General features: G+C 43.3%; 5 protein-coding genes and 1 long non-coding RNA gene across 9 annotated transcripts in view; 2 read left to right on the forward strand and 4 right to left on the reverse strand.

Annotated features, from left to right (window-relative positions):
- Positions 1–9,613, reverse strand: part of LOC134178652 (uncharacterized) — an 11,777-nt gene extending 2,164 nt beyond the window's left edge. Inside the window, exons 1-5 of one of the 2 annotated variants that reach the window (XR_009969667.1) lie at positions 9,448–9,613; positions 9,304–9,397; positions 4,631–4,851; positions 4,044–4,115; positions 3,827–3,978 (exon numbers count right to left, since the gene is read on the reverse strand). This is a non-coding gene — a long non-coding RNA (uncharacterized LOC134178652). Of the gene's footprint in view, positions 1–3,826; positions 3,979–4,043; positions 4,116–4,630; positions 4,852–9,287; positions 9,398–9,447 lie in introns of both variants that reach the window. The other variant, XR_009969666.1, reaches the window with a different exon arrangement.
- Positions 60–3,396, reverse strand: LOC134177920 (uncharacterized). The gene has a single exon (XM_062644697.1). The coding sequence runs from the start codon at positions 3,394–3,396 to the stop codon at positions 61–63; it is 3,336 nt and encodes a 1,111-aa protein (XP_062500681.1). The 3' UTR covers position 60.
- Positions 5,373–9,105, forward strand: LOC134177922 (uncharacterized). Its single transcript, XM_062644699.1, has one exon. The coding sequence runs from the start codon at positions 5,470–5,472 to the stop codon at positions 9,103–9,105; it is 3,636 nt and encodes a 1,211-aa protein (XP_062500683.1). The 5' UTR covers positions 5,373–5,469.
- A 397-nt stretch (positions 9,614–10,010) lies between the features above and the next one.
- Positions 10,011–13,030, forward strand: LOC134178276 (exosome complex component RRP42-like). Its single transcript, XM_062645128.1, has 6 exons — positions 10,011–10,175; positions 10,241–10,335; positions 12,156–12,321; positions 12,375–12,445; positions 12,508–12,634; positions 12,690–13,030. The coding sequence occupies exons 1-6, from the start codon at positions 10,017–10,019 to the stop codon at positions 12,948–12,950; spliced, it is 879 nt and encodes a 292-aa protein (XP_062501112.1). The 5' UTR covers positions 10,011–10,016; the 3' UTR covers positions 12,951–13,030.
- Positions 13,031–14,882: 1,852 nt separating this feature from the next.
- LOC134178254 (galectin-9B-like) lies at positions 14,883–19,260 on the reverse strand. 2 transcript variants are annotated; one of them, XM_062645097.1, is made up of 6 exons: positions 19,195–19,260; positions 16,944–16,980; positions 16,452–16,868; positions 15,863–15,898; positions 15,323–15,769; positions 14,883–15,075 (listed from the first exon to the last, which is right to left on the reverse strand). In XM_062645097.1, exons 2-5 carry the CDS (start codon positions 16,950–16,952, stop codon positions 15,323–15,325), a joined length of 909 nt encoding a protein of 302 aa, XP_062501081.1. In that variant the 5' UTR covers positions 16,953–16,980; positions 19,195–19,260; the 3' UTR covers positions 14,883–15,075. The 2 variants fall into 2 exon arrangements, with proteins under 2 accessions (XP_062501081.1, XP_062501080.1); XM_062645096.1 differs by lacking the exon at positions 19,195–19,260 and adding an exon at positions 18,534–18,642.
- A 19-nt stretch (positions 19,261–19,279) lies between these two features.
- Positions 19,280–22,500, reverse strand: part of LOC134178256 (ubiquinone biosynthesis protein COQ9, mitochondrial-like) — a 4,638-nt gene continuing 1,417 nt past the window's right edge. The window contains exons 4-8 of one of the 2 annotated variants that reach the window (XM_062645098.1): positions 22,400–22,500; positions 22,290–22,341; positions 22,113–22,216; positions 21,993–22,046; positions 19,280–19,633 (exon numbers count right to left, since the gene is read on the reverse strand). The exon at positions 22,400–22,500 is cut by the window's right edge and continues 4 nt beyond it. In XM_062645098.1, coding sequence (XP_062501082.1) covers positions 19,592–19,633; positions 21,993–22,046; positions 22,113–22,216; positions 22,290–22,341; positions 22,400–22,500 — 353 coding nt within the window. In that variant the 3' untranslated portion in view covers positions 19,280–19,591. The remainder of the gene's footprint in view (positions 19,634–21,992; positions 22,047–22,112; positions 22,217–22,289; positions 22,342–22,399) is intronic. The other variant, XM_062645099.1, reaches the window with a different exon arrangement.

The following is a 22,500-nucleotide window of genomic DNA, read 5'->3' on the forward strand; positions in this document are numbered from 1 at the left end:
TATTTTTTTTTTTTTTTTTTTTTTTTTTTTTTTTTTTTTTCTTTATATATATGTTTTATTTTACTCTCCATGACAGACCAAATGTAGCCTGTCCAAAACCATCCTGGCATTATACTGCCAAAGTCGTACTGCTAGTTGTTCATGTATGTTACATACTATTCTGCTAACAGGTAATTTGTTCAAAACTGAAGTTTTCCTTGCAATCACTTTTATGATCTCCAAGCTGTATGTGGACCATGTTCCATATGTCTCAACAATCATAGGGTAAAAACTGGCTCCTGCGCTTGTGACGTCTGAATCGTAGCGAAGGTCTTTCTGAACTTCGCCAGCTTCGGCGGCAGCTCCTGCTTTGGTAGAGCAACTGTTGATGAAATGATTGGTAAAAGAATTTCTAACTGAGATGTCAAAAAAAGCAGCTTTTCCTTGTAAGAAATCCGGGTGGAAGACGTCTCCAGGCCTGTCGTTACTTTCGCTGGAGAAACACTGTTCTCTACGAGACCCAGCATTATCCACTAGCAGATATCGATACAGAATATCACATAGAGCATTGTGGCGCTTCAAGCGAAGCGGCCCAGAACCACAACCAAGAACATGGTCTCCAAATTTGTCAATTACTTGACCGCATGGACACCGAACAAGAAGTGGAGAAGAGGGGAAAACAGCAATACCGAGGCGAAGACGCAGAGCAACCAGGAATTCCTCCCGAGACATGACGAGGCCGAGATTTGTGTTGGGTAATGCCCGCAGCCATGATCCGGAGTGTGGGGTTGAAATTGCGTTCAGACGAGCCTTATCTCTTATGCTGGGAGTACTGTCTTGGATGTGAAGACTGAGTGAGACATCTAGTAATCGTTGTATTTCTTTTTGAGTCATTTTACGAATTTGTAGATCTTGATTATCTGGAAGAAGTGTGGATAGAATGCTACGACAGTCAAGCTCTCCAGGAATTGTTATCTCCGATACCTGATCCTCTCTCTCAACGTGAGACGTTTCATTTGACTGATGGAAAGGCAAAGAACATGACAGTAGAAGTCTGCTGGCCAAATCACGAGATGAGTTGCAGCTTCCCAAAAAAGCTGCTGGGGCAGAACGACTAGCTTCACGAAGACCGAGACCTCCGAGACGAATGGGCCTGGTAGCCTGTGACCAAACTTCATTAGAAATGGAGGAACGAGACAGGCTTTCCAAGCAGTGGCGTAAATTGACGTCAAATCTCAACAGCTCCTTGGTGATCTTGTTTGTTGGAACTGTACGGATGATGTGATTGAGTTTACAGAGACCCAAGCAACTACGTAGAAGGTGTAATTCCACCTGGGGGTCATCTAAATCAGACAAACGATTTTGACAGTCACTGATTTTGTCAATCCTTTTAGCAACTGACATGGCAAAGAAAGCGTCTGATCCACAGAGTGGTGCACCCAGTAATTCAGCTCCTCCGGCCACTTCAGTGATACGTTGAACTTCAGGAGGGAAATCAAGAAACTGTTGATCGCCGGAAGGCCAAAACACCTCACATTTGCTCGTATTAAGGTGTAGCCCAAAACGGGGTCCTTTTATTTCAAGAACATTAAGGAGAGTAGCAACTGCAGTGCGGGGACCAACGAACGAACCGTCATCAAGATACCAAAGCTTCATGTTGATGTCGGGAAGAGGACCAATACTGTCCATCAACTCCATGATGACAAGAGAGAATAAGAGAGGGCCCAAAGGATCTCCCTGTTGTACACCTCCTGATGAAGGAATTAGAATATCACCAAAGTTGAGGAAGCCTTCACAATGGTAGCACCATTGTGCCCAGCCAAATAGAGCAGGGAATTCTCTGTGTAGGCGATGCAAGAAAGAGGAGCGAAAGCATTCATTAAAAGCGTTTGAAAAATCAATCTTGAGACAACACAAGTCAGCGTTGTCACCATGTTCATCAAGAAGAGCAGAAAGGGCATGAATGGCTGCTTCGACACCTCCAGGTACACCAACACCAACCTGGCCATATGGCAAAAAGACTTCCGGCAGTGTAGATTTCACAGCCATACAACAAAGCCTACTGGCCAGGCGTCGCAGAATTTCACCAACTGCAATAGGCCGTATGCCACCGGATTTCTTTCGAAGAGCAGTCAAAGGTGCCCCAACCAGCCAAGGAGATATGCGAACATCAGCATGACCCGATAACAAGAAACAAATGAATTGAGTAAGACTATCCAAGCAGTCTATTGAGGAAGGAGTTGTGGTTCCATCTATTGCATCAATCAGGTGCTGATGTTGCAGTTGAGAAGCTCCAGGACTTGAACCTCTAGGAAAGGCACGTAAGGCAGTAAGCACTGAATCCTGATTGACAGTGATCGTTGGTGGAATGTCTGTATTCCATTCAGGGAGTGAGTGGCAAGGATGGCGTTGTTGTAGTTCATGTATAGCGTCATTATCATCAGAGGCTGCCAAGCCATATGAGCCTAAAACGCGCATAGCATCTCGGAAACGACCTTCTCGTGCCAAGGCTAAAGAACGTCTGGCATTGTTTTGAGCAATTGATGGTTTCTTGCTACTGGAAGACATATGAGAGATAGCATCAGCTCTAGCATCAGCCCACAAAGAGGGAAGGTCTCCAGATTGCCAACGATCAAGACGAGATTGAAGTATTGACTTCACCACATACCGTTTTTTCCTTCCTCCTCTAGGCGGGCAGCGCAGAACAGCCTTTGCAAACATATGTAGACGTGCAAACCCCCATATGCCGTTTTTAATGGCGTGTTTGAACTCAACAGAAAGTACTTTCCCAAGTAAAGGGCGAACAGAACGTGGGATGTGATTGACAGTTTTAGTTGGCAAGTGAGAAACTTCCTCCATGAGGGTATTGAAAAGGACTGTCTCAGATGAACTGTGACAAGACAGGTGGACAGCAGAGTGGATAGCCTCCATGACTGGATCATCAAATGACTGAAAAGATGGTTCCTCATAGAAACTTGGCATTTCTGTCATTCCTGTCTGTATATCGATCTCCTCCTCACTATCTCCTCCTTGCGAGGGAGGCAGCTGTGGAGCAAGTGTGAAATTCGAACAATTGGCAGTTGAAGAGGAACAAACAGTGACGTCATCTAACCAGACTGACTGTCCCGGATCCAACATGGTTCCACCACAGCGGGGGAGACCAGGGCCTTGAGAACGGCGACAAAAGTTCCACCGTCTGGCATACGAAAAACCGCAGACCGAACAAAGGCGACGACCTGACCTGGTAAGGAAATCCACAGGAGGAAAGCAACGACGACTGATATGATCAAGATTTATGTGTTGCCATAAAGCGTAGTCGTCTCGACGAGGAACGTGGCAAACAGGACAAGTCGCTAGACAAGAACTGGACGGTGATGTGGAGCAACACGAACCACCATTATCCGATGACGCAGACATCCTGAGTTGAGATGGACGTCGACAGAAAACCCAGGAGCAAACGTAATGAGACTACCAGCAGAAAAGAGCTGAAAAACGCTTGAAAGAAAGAAAGAAGCAGTGCCTGTGATCACCCAATAATATTGACTATATATAAATTGGCGGTATAAATCAATCAATGTAGGCTGTATAAATCATTATCAAACTGCAAATTAACAGACAAATGATTGAAACTAAATTTTAGATGTTGAATTAATTAACTATCAAACCCAGCACACCAGCACACGTCAAATTATTCTAAAAATTTCTCTAAATTCTTTAAATTAAATATTAAGCAAATGTTGATAAAACCAAGGTATACATGCTAGCATTGCTTACACACAAATGTTTAGAATATCAATCTTGCTAAGTGAATCCTTGCCCAAAATCTATTTATTTATTTGAAACGTACCAAGAATTTTTTCAACTGCTGCTCTAAAACTCAATTGCTATACTCAATTCCTGATTTATGTGGTTAGCAGACCATTCCCATGGCAAACTGCACGCAGAAAAAGATGCTCCTAAAGCACATGTCAGATGTCATCCCTTCCTTTACAACTCCAACTGACACAAGAGACAAGTTCTCATTACTGATAGTTAGCCAAGCAACACACAAGAGTGATTCTCACGGAAATTTGGCGTCTCTGTGTCCTGTGCTTGAACCAAGTTGGTAGAAGCACGAACAGACGGTCTGACAGCAACTGAAACAAAATACAAAATGTAGATCTTTACTGTGGAGGGATGGAGGGATTGTACAGGATTAGTGTCTTCTTTCATTCATGAATCTGTCAGCCAATCAACTGTCTGTCTGTCTGTCTGTCCATCAGTCTGTTTGTATCTCCATCTCTTTGTCTGTCCTCTGTCTGTCTGTCCATTGTTTGTCCATCTTTCTGTCTGTTTGTCTACTTGTCTGTCCATTGTCTGTCTGTCTGTATGTCCATCTGTCTGTCTGTCTGTTTGTCTGCTTGTCTGTCCATTGTCTGTCTGTCTGTGTGCCTGTCTATCTCTCTGTCTGTGAGTCTCTCCATCTGTCTGTATGAGTCTGTCCATCTGTCCGTCTGTGTGTCTGTCTGTCTGTCTGTCTGTACATCTGTGTGTCTGTCCATCTGTCCATCTATCCATCTGTCTGTGACAGTGTCAGTCTATCCGTTTGTCTGCTTATCCATCACTCTATCAGCAAACACGTGCTACACGATCCAGTCACTACAATCTGTACCCAATGCTGCTGCTTTGTCCTCCACAACAGCCGACTTCTCATCCTTCACGTTCTCCACTCCTCATTGCTGTTGATCCCCATCGGCTGTCACACCTCCCAGTCCCTCCTTGACTTCATTCACCGATTTCACACTCACAGCAGTTGAAGTGGTTATCGGTTGTTGAACAGCAAAGACATTAGATTACTGGGAGTCAACTTTGACAATTCAAATGAGAAAGAATCTAGACAATCAACACAATTCCCACACGATCAAAAAACACACACACACACACACACAGACAAACAGAAAGACAGACAGACAGACAGACAGACAGACACCGATAAACACTATTACATGATCTAGTTGCAAGAGGGTAACACTTCTAGAATTTCTAAATCAATGAACATAATGCTGAAGGTCTTTGTCATATAAGAAAGTCCTCTACTCTACATTGTTCATGACAGACAGACAGACACACACACACACACACACACACACACACACACACACACACACACACACACACACACGTGCATGCTCGGTATGCACAAACCCTACAATTAGCCTACATATCCTAGAATAATCATAACATCAAAGCATGGTATGTTATTGCTAGGTGCATCAGGAGAAAGAGTGGTTTGATGAGACATGCCAACTTCCAAGCACTCTGAATATTCAACGTCCTAGTAGTGATGCCATTCAACAGTTCAGAGACATACTGCTCAATCAGCCACCATTGGCTATAGCATGTCAAAGCATTAGCACCCATCAGTTTTCAAAGTTGGCATGCACAAGATGGCTGACAGATGACCTTCTTGATAGTTTGTCCAGACTTGTCAACAACTCATCAAATGACTGTATGTCGCTTGTGTTGTCTGAATACAACAAAAGATGTATGACAAACTATGTTTCTACTGCACTAAACGGCAGAAGTAGCATTCGCTTGCTTTTCTTCATTGTAAATGTCAGCATTGATCCACTGTCTGGCACTGCTTTTGCTTCTAACAAAATCCTTGGAGGCAATCACTGGACTGTGCTTGTTACAGACGTATCAACCAACTTGTCCTACTATGGCGATTCCCTTGGCTATCCAGTGCCCCCCAACCTCCTTTTGGAATGTAAGCAGACATTCTCTGAACTGCAAAAAATATTGGGAGAGCAGATTGCAATACCTCAAAGCATCTTCAACTTGCACAGGCCCACTTTTGACAGAAATGGCAAACATGCTTGCTCCCGCGAATGCTGCAATTACCCAGTGCAAACAGATTCATCATCTTGTGGTGTGATTGCATTCATGTTCGTTGCTACTGTGTCATTTGGTCCACATGAAGTTTGGCCGTATGTTCGCCTTCCACAAATTCAATGCCATCCTCTAAAATCTTTACTTTGTATTTACCACCAGCCAAGTGCATATGCTCATTACCTACGGACTGTCTTGGCAGTTTGGTTAGTCAGAGGCAAGATTGACATTCAAAATGTTGTCAGCAGTTTAGCGTTTGACAACAAGAAGACACTTCCTAAGCCTTTGCAGGAAAACAGAAACAGCCGATTACTCAGCCTTAGCTTGAAAAAGAAGCAGGTGAGCTCTGATGTATTGGGACTTCTTCAGGCTGCAGCAACAGCAACTAACCATCCAAAACTAGATGTGCCTGGCAGACTGTCAATCACACATTCACATGTCAGGGACAGTGATAAGACAGAAGCCTACCAATCTGCAACGGGTCTCTTGTCTAAAGAACCAAACAACCAAGATAGTATGTTGTGTGATAAAATCACACCTGTTGAAAGCCCTCTGCAAAGCCCCCTTCCTAGCAACATCATTAGCGTTAGTGACCAAGCCAGGCTGAAAACAAACCCACCAACAGAAGTGAACCTTGGTTTACCTCAGGATGTAGCTTACCTATTCCCTGCAAACTACAGCTACCTTGTTGTTGAGCACAGCAAGAAAGAGCAAGATGCTTTCTTGGGAGCAGAGTCCTACAACTTTACACTAACAGTATGGACAAATGCAAACACTCCTCAAGCAGCAGTGCAATGGATAGAAGACTTTGAAAAAATCTCAAAAACAACATACAGAGTAACAAGAGGAGTCAAACCATCAGGTCAAAGAGTTCTGTTTAAAACAGTGCGACACTGTCACCACCAGCAAAAGAAACTAACTAAAACCCAAGAGAAAATGAAGTCCCAAATTCCACCATCATGTATGTTCAAGAGCACCAGAATGAAGAAAACAAAGTGTCCAAGTACCTTGAGAGTGCGAGTCTATTCTAGCCTAGCCTTGGCTATTGCCAACCATCCTAGCAAAGCATGTCTGATTGACATGCAGTATAGCCACAACCATCCTGTAAATAGTGCACATGCACTTAGTTGCAGGCCTGTTGCTAATTGCGCCAAAGAGGAGTACAACAATTTGTTTGAGTCAGGATACTCAGCAGCCAGAGCTCGACATGAATATGTTAACAGACTACAGCTAAAATTTGGCACTTCAGATGTTGAAGTTGCACTTGCTGATCGGTCCATCAACCCCAACTGCCAGGATGTCCAACGCTTGTTTCAAAAATGGAGACAGAAGTGTGTTGGCCCTGAAAATGGCAAATTAATGTTTGAGCGTCTATTGCTAGAAGTAAACCAATTTAATGAAGCCCATAGCTCAGAAAACGGCAGAGCGTTTCTTCAACTTTATCAGTCAGCTGAGGAGACCAAAGAAGCAATGGCTCCTGAACATCCACCAAAAGTTAAAAAAGTCACTCACAATGTTCCATTCCTTTTAGCAGTTGTCACACCCTTAATGGCGAGAGCTCACAAACTATTGTACCAAAGCAGTGAAATGGTCTACTGCGATTCTACAGCCAGCTTAGACAACTTAAACACTGCAGTGTTTGTACTCAGCTGCAGCACTGTTGCAGGAGCTGTACCGTTAGGGTGTGTGATGGCTTCAAGTGAAGATGTAGAGACTCTTACAGCTGCATTTAAAGCACTTGTCAGCATCCTACCTGACTATGCCTTTTTTGGAAGAGGCAAAATTGCAGGGCCGTTAACAATTTTAACTGATGACTCTGCAAGTGAACGAAGAGCACTCCAGATAGTATGGCCAAAAGCACAACTGCATCTTTGTGTGTTCCATTTCCTCCAAAGCATGTGGCGTTGGCTGTGGAGTGATAAGTCCAGGGTAACAGGAAACGACAGGGTAACTTGTATGCTGCTCACAAAGTGCCTTCTGTACTCATCTTCAGAGCAAGCCCTAATGAATGTAAAAGCTGAAATTGAAAGCAGTCAATTTCCTGTTTTCAAAAAACGGATAGACAGTTACTGGCAGCGAAAAGAAGAATGGGCTTTATGCTTCCGGACACAATTCCCAACACGAGGAAACTACACGAATAATTATTCTGAAGCAAGCATAAGAATAATCAAAGATATCCTGTTTCAAAGGCAGAAGGCCTGGAATGCTGTACAGTTATTCCAAATGGTGCATATAACAATGGAGTTGTATTATCAGCGCCGCTTACTTTCACTGGCAAGTAACAGACTTGATCACTTCGTGTCATTAAAATATACATTAGCTGGTGTGAAGCTTGGTAGCACTTCCTTCGATGATGTAACAGCCACAGAAGAAGACCCTGATGTATACATGGTTAGAAGCCACACAGATCCACACAACCACTGGATAGTAGACTTGCAACTAGGGGAATGCTCTTGCCCGGTAGGATACAATGGAACACCATGTAAACACCAGCTCGTTGCAGCAACAAAATACATGAAGTCCACCATCAACAAGATTCCAACTGATTCCCCAAAAGGACGCCAGCTCCTTGCAGGCATAGCTCTTGGAAAAGATTGCCAACCCATTAGCTTCTACAGCAGTCTTCACCAAAAGTCAGATGAAGAGTACTTGCAGTCCCTCTCTGTTGATATTCAATGGCATAATGAAGACATACGGCATTCTTTCAAAGAATCAGCCATGCTGGATGATGATCTGTTCCAACAGAAAAGGCAGAAAACAACCATGACGGAGACTGAAATACCCAGTAGTGGTGAAGACAAGAATCAGACAATCGAGAGAGTCAAAACAAGTCTCAATGAAGTCATGGTTGACCTAGAAATTGGATTTGCCCCCAACATGACAAATAATGATGGGTATCTGATAGCTGTTAAAAAGTTTTGTGAAAACTACTGGAAATGTCGAGGAAAATTAACACATCCACCGACCAAGCAGCAGCGGTTGGTTTCAGCATTACACACTTTTGGCAGTCACACAGGTATAACAAAGCACAGGCAAAGAATTCGGGTGCAGCCTACAGCCCTCAGCAGACGAAAACATGTAAAAAATTCAAGCTCTGTTCCTGCAAAAGCTGGCCGCCCCAGTGTGTTTAATAGTAGGAGAGCAACTCGCACAACTCCTTCTGTCAGTAGGTATGTGATGCCGAAGCGTATACAAAAAATAAAGAGACAGCACAGTCTGTCCGTCAGTATTCAGAAGAACAGCAAAAATGCTTGACAGACTTTATTATAAACTTTATACCTAGAAGCATGTTTACTATAGATATACAATGTAAGGTATAGATTACGTGTAAGCCCATGCAATGTTCCTAAAGAGCTAAAAAGTTAATCTATGTCTACGTGACTATACGTACCGTAGTCTAGCTACTAGTAGTTTGCATATTTTAATAGATTGCTAACTGTATTATGTGTCCACCAGTTTGAAGAGGTCTCTGCTTGAACAGCTGAAAGTTGGAACAGCTCCTTTTGCGATGCAAGTGCACTGACGCAGATTTCTGCTGAATTATGAACTAAGAAAAATAAGTATCACAACGTAAGGTAGACGAAACGTCTAGCCTACCTGCTATAGCTACTTTGTGCGCATGTGCTTTGATGGCCCCCGAGTTCGAAAATTACGACGCAGCTACTGCTTCAGCAACGTCAATGGTGTGGCGTCGCAAGGTGCGCAGTAGTCAACGAACGCAAACAACAATACAACCATGTCACGTTCCTTCTGCCAACGTCACGTGCAGATTACAGCGTATACGGGACGTTTATCCGGGTACTAAAGAAAGTGGGCCCAAAAAAAAAATTCGCTATATGTTGGAGTTGACGGGTTATACGGGAGCTGTGTGTGCAACAGTGCGAGGAGATGGTCTGGTTTACGAGGCTAACTTGTAATTACCTTGTTATAGCTGCAAACACCTTACGGCAAGCGCAAAGAACGGCGAGAGTTGTATGTATGCGTATTTGTTTTGTTTGCAATATGCGCAAACGTAAGCAATGTTACTGATGACGAAGTGCGTTTACATACGGGTCTAACAGCGGCATGCGATTTTTTTGGCCTGTTTTCAATGACCCGGATAGTAGTTGCCACTTAACACCCGTATAAAAACGCGTGCGCTAAGCTGGCGTTGAATTCAATGAACGATGTTTGCAGTGTTGCTATCGGAGCAAGAGAAGCGATTCATTGCTCAAGGAATAGAGAAAAATGTTCGTGAGGACGGAAGGTCGTGTAGAGACATGAGACACATAACTGTGACGACAGGAGACGTATCGAGCACGAGCGGCTCGTCCAGACTTCAAATGGTTTACGTCTCTTGGAGTTTACCAAACGTGCGTTGTTAAATTGGCCTCTTGTGCTGTGCATTTAGAATGGAAATGACGTTGTCGTTGGCGTGAAGGCTGAGATCGGACAACCGAATTCGACGTCACGTGACAAGGGGATTATCAAGTTTTCTGTTGATTGGTATTGTCATATGTTTGTATAGTTTGTGTGGTGGTGTATTAACTATAATTTATAAAATAAAAACTAAAAAGTAAATAAAAAATATATATAAAATATAAAAATAAATATTAACAAAAGAAAGAAATGAAACGAAAACTAAGGGCGTATTCGTTTGGGACTATCTTTTTCTGGAAAAGGTTAGGTTGGATGGAGTGGAAAGAGACAGGGCACGTTTACCAATCGAACAGAACCTTTCCAAAACGAGATAGACGAGGCGGTAACAGAGCTATATGCACAAATGCGTAGCATCTTTCTAACTAGAAATTGTAAAATTATTGACTAGAGAACACAAGCAATGACAGTGAGGTAACGTAAGACTAATTTATTGTACATTAGATGCATTACCATGCCGGTAGGCTGAATTTTTGGGCAAATTCGGCGTATAGGAGAATCAGTGCCTTTGTATCAGAATCACCCCATGTGTGTGTGGTCTTTGTCATAGCATCCACATTTCCACCTGTTAGAATGTCTACTAACTCTTCGGGAGTTTGTTCTGCCGACCATGAGAAATCAGCTGCCATTCTTTGAAACTTTTGCGCGGGCAATCCAGAATATGCGCAAATACTGGTCTGGAAATGCTAGGCTAAGCGAAGGCGTTGGTTTGGAAGGTTGAAACTATGAACACACGTTTTATATGTCTATAGATGCGTTTTCTATCCTTTCTATCTGTATTGATGGTAGGATAAGTCAGAAAGTCTATCCGCTCTATCCTTTTTCGGAAACAGAAAAGTTACCAATTGGACAGCATACATACCTTTCCAGTCTATCTCTTTCTGGAAAGGTTTGGGAAACTGTTCATGCTATCCAGAAAAAGAAAGGTGCCCAATCGAACATGCTAGCGGGCCTTTCCACTCTCTGTTTCTAGAAAGGTCCCAAACGAATACGCCCTAAAAAAATAAAAAATAGAAAAATAAAAAAATAAAATTAGAAATAAAAGAAAAAGAAAAGGAAAATAGAAAAAATAAAAAAAAAAAAAATAAAAAAGGAAAAAATAAAAAATTTAAATTTAAAAATATGAAATTGTATTACCGTAAAGTTGCAAATGAAAGCGGAGGCTTATGTGCAAGGAAGCTGAGCTTTTGGGTGGCTTATTGTATTCAAGTGTGGCAGCTTCTAGACATTTGGAGTTTGTCGTTGATAGGAACGTTTAGGGCACCAGTGAGGACTACCTTACATGTACCACATGTGGTACTAGTAGTGTGTATTTGATTTCTTGCTGCCTGGATCGTCCTGAGTTTGAATCAAAGCGAGTACTTCTTACATTTTGCGCTTGACCTTCTTCATGCCGTGAGGCTTCTTTTGCCAAGTGCTGCAGATGATGTTGAGACGTGCTGGCACCACACCCTCTCCTCTCTTCACGTGTGCATTAATAGGGGCTGTGCAAGAGACTAGGCATGGTATAACCGTGTACATGTAGGGGTCAAGAAGAGAGAAATATGAACCTGCAGAGCATGAGGTAACTGCCGGGCATTGGCCAATGGCTGACCAAGCGACGCCTTTGGCTGACCAAATGAGAAGGTTGCTCATCTATTTGAATGACAAAAATAGTCTAAAGTGGCTCTACAGCTCTGAGTGGCCGATCAATTAGAAATCCTTATTTCAGGGTCTGAACCTGTCGCTTTAACTTGTAGACCAGATACCAGCAATTTGGTGTTTTAATAAATTATATATCTAATATCGTTTATGCTATAGTATTGACAAAGTAGTGATGGCCACACTTGAAAAATTGCTAACACAGACATGCAAGTGGCATACAAGACATACACTTGTGTGTTGTTCAGTTCTGCAGTTGCATCTCCGGAATTCGAAGGGCGCGGTGCCGATGACGTATCCAACACGATATCCCATACTCTATCTCAGCTCTATAACCACCCGTCCGCTCTTGACTTGGCATCACTATGCATAGTACCCGACGAACAATGCTGGATACTTTACGTCGACGCTCTGGTAAGCAGCTGTTCATTGCATTCACCAGCATTACTTTATTTGACTCTCTCAAGGTTCTTCAACATGGAGGTAACATGGTTGACGCACTGTCTTTCGCTACTCTAGCAGCTCTGACTAACACAAGGTCAATTTGCCAGTAAAACATGGATTATACTGAAATATCAATGAGGTTAAGGTATTGTTTAGAATACCATCGCTTCATGTCAATAGAGGGGAGGATGGAGAAGCGGTTGAGATCGAGGTGTCTGATGACCCTAGTGATTGCCATCCACTTGACTTGTCGGGAGTGCCCGTTACAGTCACACTTTCTAAAGTAATTTAGACTCTCTGAGTGAAGGTGTTTGTGACTGTGACGTGTTGTGGTGCAGATCGGCAGCTCATGTGTCGTCGACACGACAGCCAAAGAAGAGATGTGTACCGACGCTTCGCTGGTCGTAGGAATTAACAGGAATGGCCGAGTGTGTTCTCTGCAAAAGACTGGAAGTGGCACCTTGTCGCTTGTTCTAATGACTGACATGATCGAGACTGCCAAAACGATCGGATCCAAAGTCATATCGAGTATTGAAACAGTGGCAAGTCGTAGTCGTAAAGAAAGTGCAGACACGGATGTTTCATTTCTAGTCTCTTGAGTCCCTTGATTTCATTTTTTGATTATTGATTGAAATTGTTTTGGTTATACCAAAAATAGGAATAAAATTTAGGAAACCAATTGTTTTAACCCAAAACGAATACTAAAATCACACGTAAAATTGTACTAAAACTGTAACAAAAACATCTGATTTAATTTAGTGTTAGACTCATTTATTTTAATTAATTCATAAGGTTAATGACGTGTATGTGCAAAGGAGCTCTACCTACGACTTCTCAGATCAGTACTGCAGCTGCCCTGGGAGTCGGAGGAGAGAGAAACCACCAGAGCCATATATACAGTACATGTACCCACCAGAGCCATATATACAGTGTACTGTACTTGCCAGAGTGGTATGTGCGGCTCTGGAAACCATGTGGTGCAACTGCCGGGACACTTCTGAAGTTGAAAATGCAGGGTTTCCTACAGACATCGTTTTAAAAGGGCCCCTTAATATTAATAAGCATTAATATTAATAAACTACTAAATTTAACAATTTGACTGTAGCTCTAGACATCTGTATTTGATTAAGTAACCCAGTTACAGTCGAGTCTATAGTACATATGTTAAGTCTTTAAAATCCTATTTTATTGCTGACCAACGAAGTACTGCTCTTTTGAAGTCATAGTCGCATGAGTGAGACCTTTCAGCTGAAGTCGTTGTTAGCTAAGGGGGTGCAGCACCTCTTGGGGAAACCCTGGAAATGGCGGTGAATGTGAATGCTAGTGAACATGTTATAACGTGTGTCTTAGGCAATGACCACTACAAAAGCAAAAACAATAGTTTTATCTTGGCTTAATGTACTTATTCAATTTTATAGAATTAGCCTGTCTACCATGAAACAATTGGCAAGAAGTGCTTGTTTACCTAACACTCACACACATGGTCATAATACTAATGACTGCATGCATATACCTACATGGTGCCTATTCTCATATCTAATTAGTAGCAACTACATGCTTGGAGTTTACTCGGATATAACTAAAACTAAAATTCATAACAAAAATTAAAATTAGGGCAAAAATTATCAACAGTAAAACTAAAACTATAAATTGTCTTGAAAACTAAACCAAAACTAAAATAGAACGTAATACAAAACGGGGCTGGGGTGGGGGCAGTGAGGGAGGCAATGATTTCAGTCAAATGGGTGTAATCTAGACATCAGCATCGAGAGCAATACAACATTGACATAGCATCTGTTCATGACCAGTGTATCAATACACGCTGCCACAAGCAATCAAAACGATTCCAAGGAATTCCCTATATATCCAAACTCGAACGATTAATTGTCGATACTCGTCCAGCAATCAGTAGACCCTCAGATGCTAATTTGAACCATTTTGCAATGGCCTAACTTAAGCAACAAAACTATTGTCCTTGGTATCGACATCAGATGGTCATATAGTCACCGGCTGAGGCTGAGTGCAACTGTGTTACTCACCAAGGAATAGCCTTGGAATTCCAATGCGGGCATAATTAATATTAATCCTTTTTGTAACTGGAATGCACACAATTACAATAAAAATAAGTAAATTTGTTTTAACAGAATATGCTTATTACTAGACTATACTTTAACCGTATAGTCTAGAACTGTAACTGCATGCCGAATACGAAGTAAGATTTACATACTCACACCTACTTTGAATGCTCAAAATGAACGGTAATTCAAACCAACCAATTGTCTTGCATGATGCAAACGTTCTGAATAAGTTCTGTCCGCTAGAGTGTCACATTACAATACATACAGTGTAACCAAAGTTGCCACTCGACGGTAACAAGAGCTTAGGTTAGCTCGCTCTCAGAGACTGCAAGTGCCTAGACGTTGCAAATTTTACCAAACCTGGCGACTAGCTATGAAACATTCAGTCACCAGGGGAAAGTTTTAGTCACCATTTTGGCGAATTTGGTGAGCGCAACTTCAAACACCATGACATATCACTTGCAATTGCTCAATTCATAACAACAAACACTACAAAAATCAACTAGTACATTTGCATGTTTATTCGGTGGGACGACGTGAGGTCGTAACACACGAAGAAAGCAAGCAACAGCCTAAAGCGGAGCATCAGTAGAAAGCAAAAGTCAGAGTCAGTTTCTCTCGAATGGAGCAGCACTTGATCAGCTCACTGCACAATAGCAAACATAGAGATATGGGTTATAATCCTTTTGTAGTGAAGCTGTGTTCACACACATACACTAGCTGATACACAGACACATAGACAGACAGACAGACAGACAGACAGACAGACAGACAGACACACACACACACACACACACACACACACACACACACACAACTACACGCACATACTTGTAGCTCTGAAGTGAGTAGAACACAGCTTCATTTACTAGTAATACAATAAGACAACTTACTCATGGTACGAGGGTCTGACCGTCTGCACCCACGACCGTGACATGAGCCACATACACGGATGGATTGCCTCCTTTAGGCTGATCGTTAATGACCACACTCTGTACTTGATCCACTGGAATGCGATGGTTGAACGTGTGGACGTGTGCACCGTTGATGATCACGTCGTATCCGCCAGCTTGCACACGGAAGATGACATGGAAACCTTCGCCCCTGGTGAAAGGAAAGGCCGCTGGTTTTTCTTCTCCGCCGTATTTGCCATGGTTCTTGGCATTGAGCACGAGCTTGTTGGCATCGAATCGTGGATTGAAGTGGAGACAGTTGTGACTCTCGTCTGGACTCGCAGCCAGGTTCACATTGAAACGATGTGGATCATGTGAAACAGCTCCCAACATGTGAATAACACAGCCAGGAGTCAGACGCACTTGGGTTTTGTGAGGCATGGCAACCTACACATGAAGGTCCGAGTACAATATTCAATACTCATCGGCTCTTGCTCTCTATGTCAACAACAGACATGAACACAGTATACAACGACTAACCTGGTGAGTGAAAACTGTGAGAGGAGAGCCAGGGTTCTAAATCAGAGAGATTCGATTAGTGTTTGTTTATCGAGGATATACAAACAAGCACAGCTAGCAAACATGAACTTATCCAAATACTAATTATATAATGCACACATGGACACTATTTACAGGGGTGGATAACTGGTGCTTTGGTGCCACAGGTGGCAGTAGAGGCTGCATGGTCTTGGGTAGCAAGCAAGCAAAGACGTGGCACTAAGGCTTGAAGCCACTCAAGCAGATGGTGACTGAACAGCAGCGATTCTGTGAACACAAGGCATCACAAAACTTAATGTCAATCACAACCACGCCTTCTCTTAGTCCACGTGCTGTGACGTTTACACGTACGCATGTACGTGTGTGTATGTAGGTAGGTAGGTAGCCTCAAACCACACACACACACACACACACACACACACACACACACACACACACACACACACACACACACGTGTTATAGTCTCGCATTGGTGTTTACACGTGGGCATGTCATTTGGTTGGGCACCATGTGTTCCTGGTGACACACCAAAGCACCAACCTTATTGGCCAACCCAGATTCAATTTATACCTGAACAGAAACATGTGTTATTTGAACCGATGGATAGCCTCCTTTCGGGTTATCAAAAACAGAGACTCGTTTCACATTGGCAAACGGACCTCGGTGTTTGAAGGCGTGGATAAGCTGGCCATTCACTTTGATGACAAAGCTGTCGGCTGTTGTCACGATAGAGATGATGAAGCTCTCTCCTCGTGCAAACGGAAATTGACCCGGTCTCTCCTCTGAGCCATAACGAGTTTGACTCTTGGCGTTGGTCACGACGACGTTGCCATCAAATCGGTTGCTGATGTGCAATGCCGAGTTGTTCTCGTCAGCGCCAGTGAACAGGTTGATGCCGAAACGATACGGATCTTTTGATACTGTGCCTGCAATGTTGATGGTCGTGCCGACATTGACTTGAACGGCATGAGAGGATGGGAGACTAACCTGCAGACAGACAGACACACAGATGTGTGTAAGCTAAATCAATACACCAAAATGGGTCACTGTAGATATACATACGTAACTCATGGCTTGATCAGCAGCAATCGAAACTTCCCTACAGAACACAATGCGGTACACACCATAGATTGTGTTTGAGAACACTGTTGATACTAAATTCTGATATTGTAAATGTTCCATACCAAATGAACAGATGACATGCACGTGTTACGGTGTATATATACACATCAGTGCCACTGTGGTGTCATTGGGCCCCAAAATTGGGAATACTGATCGCTGGAGTTATATACACATAAGACTTACAAGTCGTCTGAAAGGCCACGCCTACATATTGAGGAGGCCAGGAGCCACCCGGGTTCCTCTTGTACGATGCCACTCACTGATGTCATGCACACTGTACATACGACATAACTGTATGTACACACGACGTAACTGTATGTACATATTCACTGAGTAATAAGAAATGATTTTATAACTCGAAAGTCCACGTTGCAAAGCCACTATATATGTGGCTACTTTAGAAGTGTGAGACTTCAACATAAACAAAATCTGTTAATTAACACGATGGAGGTACTTTGCACTGTAAGTATGCCAGGTGTACTCTCCAAGGTTCATGCTACTGTTGACAGCTCAAGAACTTCCCTGTGCACTTGCTAAATGCAGCCTTGGCACTCCCTCACGTCATAACTACAGGCCTAGGTCTGGTGTGTGTGTGTGTGTGTGTGTGTGTGTGTGTGTGTGGTGTGTGTGTGTGTGTGGTGTGTGTGTGTGTGTGTGTGTGTGTGTGTGTGTGTGTGTGTGTGTGTGTGTGTGTGTGTGTGTGTGTGTGTGTGTGTGTGTGTGTGTGTGTGTGTGTGTGCAGCCTTCGCACTCCCTCACTTCATAGCTGCAGGCCTAGTAGGGGTGCGTCACTCTCAAATTGTCTAATTTGCATAATTGCAAACCCTGTTCTAATGTTCTGTGCAGTCTGAACAAGGATGCTCAACACTGCAATTCTAGGCGCTAGACACTACAGCAACATCATGCACGTCATGCTATTGGAACTATACCATCCTATCTCTTGGGGGCTGTCATTTGAGTAGGCGGGTGTGAATAGTTGGAATCCTCTCACGTACTTCCAATACTCCCAGAAAATTTTCATAAACCAGCAGGTGGCTGAAATTGCATTAGCAGCACAGAATCTGCTAGGGAAACATTGCAACATGCACAGAGCTCGACCAAAATTTTACATGAAGGAAAGGATTCTGGTGTAGGACTAGATGTGGTGACATCATTTCTTCCCAAATCTGCCCTCCCTACAGTAAAATTTTAAGAGCCTTTCCCAACACCAGCACAGCTCCCACTTCACTGGTGTCACTTTCACCATCCTACCCTCACATGCTCCAGACATGAGGTTTTTCCACAATTCCTCCGTTTTCAGAATTCAAAACAGAGACCAATAGGTACTAATAACAATAAATCTGCAACGACTGGCACTTGCTTCTTTGCACTGCGTGTTGTCTTTCTTCCCCATAGTGCAACTTCTTGCAGCTTCCTAGCTACACGTGCATCATGCAACTGCTAGACAGTAGGTACAAATACCGTTGAGCACAACGCTACAGTTCGAGTAAATCTAAAATAGAAATATCAGTATTACTAGAAAGAGCTGACCTTTCACGCGTGCAGTTGCTCGTGGCAAGACCCTGGATTAACGCGCACGCGCTGCAACTAGTCACCTCCCTAGCAGAGCCATATATGGCTCTGTTCCCTAGGCTAGCCTCTTCCCAGACGCAGTGTGGGATTGCAGCCCGGATGTCCGGGCTGAAATCCAGACTGCGTCTCCGGCGAGGCTAACGTTTCCATATCTATAGAACGTCACTTTTACTCGCTTTTCCATTGTATACGATGGAGTAGCACTAGCCACGGCATACTTGCATACGGTGTGCTGACCGCACATCTGTTGACTACTAAGTCGAAACTTTATTCGAACTTTCTAGTTGACGTAACCAACAAGTGCATCCCCTCACGTGACTTCCGAGTAACCTATCACCCTAGAGGTCTTTACCTCTAACCCCGACTTTCGATTCCAAAGAAACCACCTCGTGCTGCAACGTCTAGGATTGGTCCTCTACAGCGAACTCGACCTACTAGGTCGCATCGCTAGCTCCCTGCGTTGACTGAAAGCAATATTAATTAATTAATATTCCTAGTTATTGCGTCGTAATCGCGTAGACGTGACCCTGGAACACAACACACGCGTGCATGCAACAATTTTGGGTACAACTAGTACATGCATGTTGTTATTTACCAACCTAGACAGCAAGAGACTTACCTTCACGTGCAGCGACCGGTTGGTTGGCGTGACGTCACCGGAGGTCACGTGTAGCAACACCCGTATAAGACAGGACGTTTAGCCTCGATTTTCCAGACACACAGTGTATTCCTAAGATAAACATTCAATGTTCAGATCTAGTGGTTAAATGACTACTCTGTAGAGTTCCTTCTACAAGAAATTGTCATCTTTGGTCATTAATTATATTCTGCTGTGCTGAACTGATACAGACATAATTAGCTAATGACTAGTAGTATACAGAACTTATCCACAATCATTGATGTCAACATGAAAACCTCTGGCTGCTTTCTAGTAACTGTAGCATTAATCCAAATTCACAAACATGCTGCATACCACCACACAGCAAACTATAATTCTGTCTGTCAACGTCGTATGCCTATCTCCTCCACCGCCATCCTAACCCAGCCATATTCTTTGCCTGAATGAAACAACAATCAGAGAGACATTACGATACTCTAATTGATAAACAATGCCAATAATAAATAATACTAAACAACAATAAATAATAACTGAGGATTGCAGGGCATTTGGTTCAGAGAAACCACATGGCATTGGAGCAGAAGGGTTGTCAGCAGGTTTCCTTTGGTGCAAGGATCAGCTGTTGATTAACAAACTGCGTTTTACTGAGGTCTGTAAGACCAGGCACAGAAGCTTGAGCATGGCTTGGATGGACTACCAGAAAGCCTATGACAGCGTGCCACATAGCTGGTTACTCCGATGTCTTCAGCTGCATAGTCCAGTCGTGTGCAGGTTCCTGTCACGTGTGATAAGAGTTGGAACACATAGATGATACTTTCCTACAAGAAAGTTGCCATCAAGACGAGGCTCATGCGGATGAGGCAAGGTATTTTTCAAGATGATTCACTATCTCCTCTTCTCTTCTGTATGGCTCTTAATCCTCTCAGCATGGAGTTATGCAGATCTGGTTATGGCTACTGGATTAGCACTGGGCATGGTGAGACTGCCAATCGTCAGCTTGTCAGTCATCTACTTTACATGGATGATCTTGAAGCTATATATGGCAGAAATTCTGATCAGCTGAAAGGGTTGTTGCACACGGTTCGTACCTTCTCTGATGACATCCAGATGAAGTTTGGTCTGGACTAGTGTGCTGTTGCACACTTTGTCAACGGCAAGCTCTCTGGACACAATTCTGGGGTGAAGGTAGGAAAAACGGACACCATCAACTATCTGGAACCGAGTCAAGTCTACAAGTATTAGGGTGTGGACGAGAGTAACGGTATCCGGCACAGCACTATGCGGAAGACTCTCCGTCGTGAGTACTTTCGTAGAGTGAAGATGGTTCTCCGGACGGAGTTGTATGGTCGAAACAAGATTCTGGCCATCAATGGGTGTGCACTGCCGGTTCTCGGCGGACCAGGAAACTTCTCTCTATGCACAGTGTCCACCATCCTGCAGCAGACATTGACTGGCTGTAAGATCCGTGTAACACCGAGGGCGGTCGAGGGTTACAACAGATCAAGTCGACATATCAGTCTTGTACTGTGGGGCTGGATTGTTACCTTCGTAACAGCTCTGATCCCTTCATGCAAATGGTGCAGGAGTGTGATGCTAGGAGGTCCTCTCATTCGATCCAATGCATGGCCCGTCAGTTTACTGCACAGCTGCAGGGGAATCTCTCTAAGGACAAGTCACAAAGCCTGCATGGCAGTGGGACCATCCTGTGTGATGGTGTCTTTGAGCAAGCACCTCAGACAGATGCAAAATATTTCCGCACGTGCAGCAGTTCTTTTCGTGTACAGTCCTGGAGCAGGAATCCTATGCATGGTCAGTATTGTCGTCTTACTGAGAAACCACCTGTGCATGGACATGAAGAGATGGTTGAAATCATCGAATCTTCCTGCTGCAACTGAGGGACTGGTTGTGCTGCTCAAGACCAAGCTCTTCGGACTCAGTATTATGAGAGCAACATTCTGCATCGATTTTCTCAGTCTCACTTGCCGCTTGTGCAGTGTAGGCCTGGCCACATTGTGGCAGGCTGTAGTGCCTTGGCACCGATGGACTACAATGATCGACACAATCAGGAGGCCTCCATTATCCACTGGAACATTTGTCGTCATTTTGGGGTTCCAGTGGAGAGAAGATGGTACCGGCATCATCCTGATAGGCTTGTGGAGATGGACGACATTATTATGATGTGGGATACACCTACTGCTGGGAAGATCAGTGCCAATCATCCAGACATCTGTTTCAGAAATAGGAAGACAAAAACTTGTCTTCTTATTGATATCAGCTATCCTGCTGATGGTAACATCACCAGGAAATAGGCTGAGAAGTTGAAGAAATACAGTGACTTGCGAGTGGAGGTAAGCCGCATGTGGCAATGTCGGAAAGATTGTTCCCATGGTGTTGAGAGAGTTGGGCACAGTGCACGCAGGTATTACACGGTGGCTGGACAATATTCCAGGTCATCACAACCTGCAGCTCTTACAGAAAACAGTGTTTCTTGGATCCACTCGGATCCTGCGTAAAGTCATGTCTTCTGTTTAGACAGCCATGACGGTCTAAGCACCTCTGAGGCAGGGTTTGCCTGCTTGCCTCCGGTGCTTACAAGAGACCTTACAAACCAGATTGATCTGGTTAAATAATAATAATAATAATAATAATAATAATAAACAATAAATAATAAAAGAATAACAAAGTAATAAATAATAATAAATACTAATACATAATAATAAACAATAAATAATAAACAATAATAAGACAAAGTAATAAATAATAATAAATACTAACAAATAATAAATAAATCAACTTACAGTCTCCGACAACACATTCACAACACCCGATGAAACCTTTACAGTCGAGTCAACCTATCATAATATTAATTAATTTTGCGTTGATCTCTAGCACTAAGTCTTCCCAACACTTTTACATACAGATTGCTTTGCTTTCGATAACATACTCAGTTCTCGTAGACCCTTCTCAACAAAAGCCCGCGTGTTTTTGAAATCCAAAGAGTCATCCTGTACCATGTACAGCTCTACACACACAGCAATCAACATCGATGACAATACAAATGTAAACGCATGTAAACACAGGTGGTGGTGACCTACCCGAGGTTCCATACAATACAGCTAATGATGCTCGTCTAGTATACCAACTAAACTGAGTGTGAACACAAGCAGTATGAATCAGAATGATCTGTTTATTGTGTGTTGCTTACATCCATCGATGTGTCGCCGGCAAGATACCACATGTCATCAACTAGATGTGCCAAATGAGTTAGAGCATCGGGCATATGCTGTGGCAGTGCCTTCAATGCCA

Source organism: Corticium candelabrum, chromosome 4 (genome assembly GCF_963422355.1).
Source record: "Corticium candelabrum chromosome 4, ooCorCand1.1, whole genome shotgun sequence".
NCBI lineage: Eukaryota > Metazoa > Porifera > Homoscleromorpha > Homosclerophorida > Plakinidae > Corticium > Corticium candelabrum.

Bases quoted from the DNA above. Each gene is read 5' to 3' on its own strand.
- LOC134177920 (XM_062644697.1), bottom strand. From the start codon at position 3,396: ATGTCTGCGTCATCGGATAATGGTGGTTCGTGTTGCTCCACATCACCG.
- LOC134177922 (XM_062644699.1), top strand. From the start codon at position 5,470: ATGTCGCTTGTGTTGTCTGAATACAACAAAAGATGTATGACAAACTAT.
- LOC134178276 (XM_062645128.1), top strand. From the start codon at position 10,017: ATGTTTGCAGTGTTGCTATCGGAGCAAGAGAAGCGATTCATTGCTCAA. The intron at 10,336-12,155 runs GTATTGTCATAT...TGTGTTGTTCAG, and splicing joins ATCAAGTTTTCTGTTGATTG to TTCTGCAGTTGCATCTCCGG. The intron at 12,322-12,374 runs GTAAGCAGCTGT...GACTCTCTCAAG, and splicing joins TACTTTACGTCGACGCTCTG to GTTCTTCAACATGGAGGTAA.
- LOC134178254 (XM_062645097.1), bottom strand. The intron at 15,899-16,451 runs GTATAAATTGAA...TCTCTGATTTAG, and splicing joins TAACACATGTTTCTGTTCAG to AACCCTGGCTCTCCTCTCAC. The intron at 15,770-15,862 runs GTTAGTCGTTGT...CTTCATGTGTAG, and splicing joins TCACAGTTTTCACTCACCAG to GTTGCCATGCCTCACAAAAC.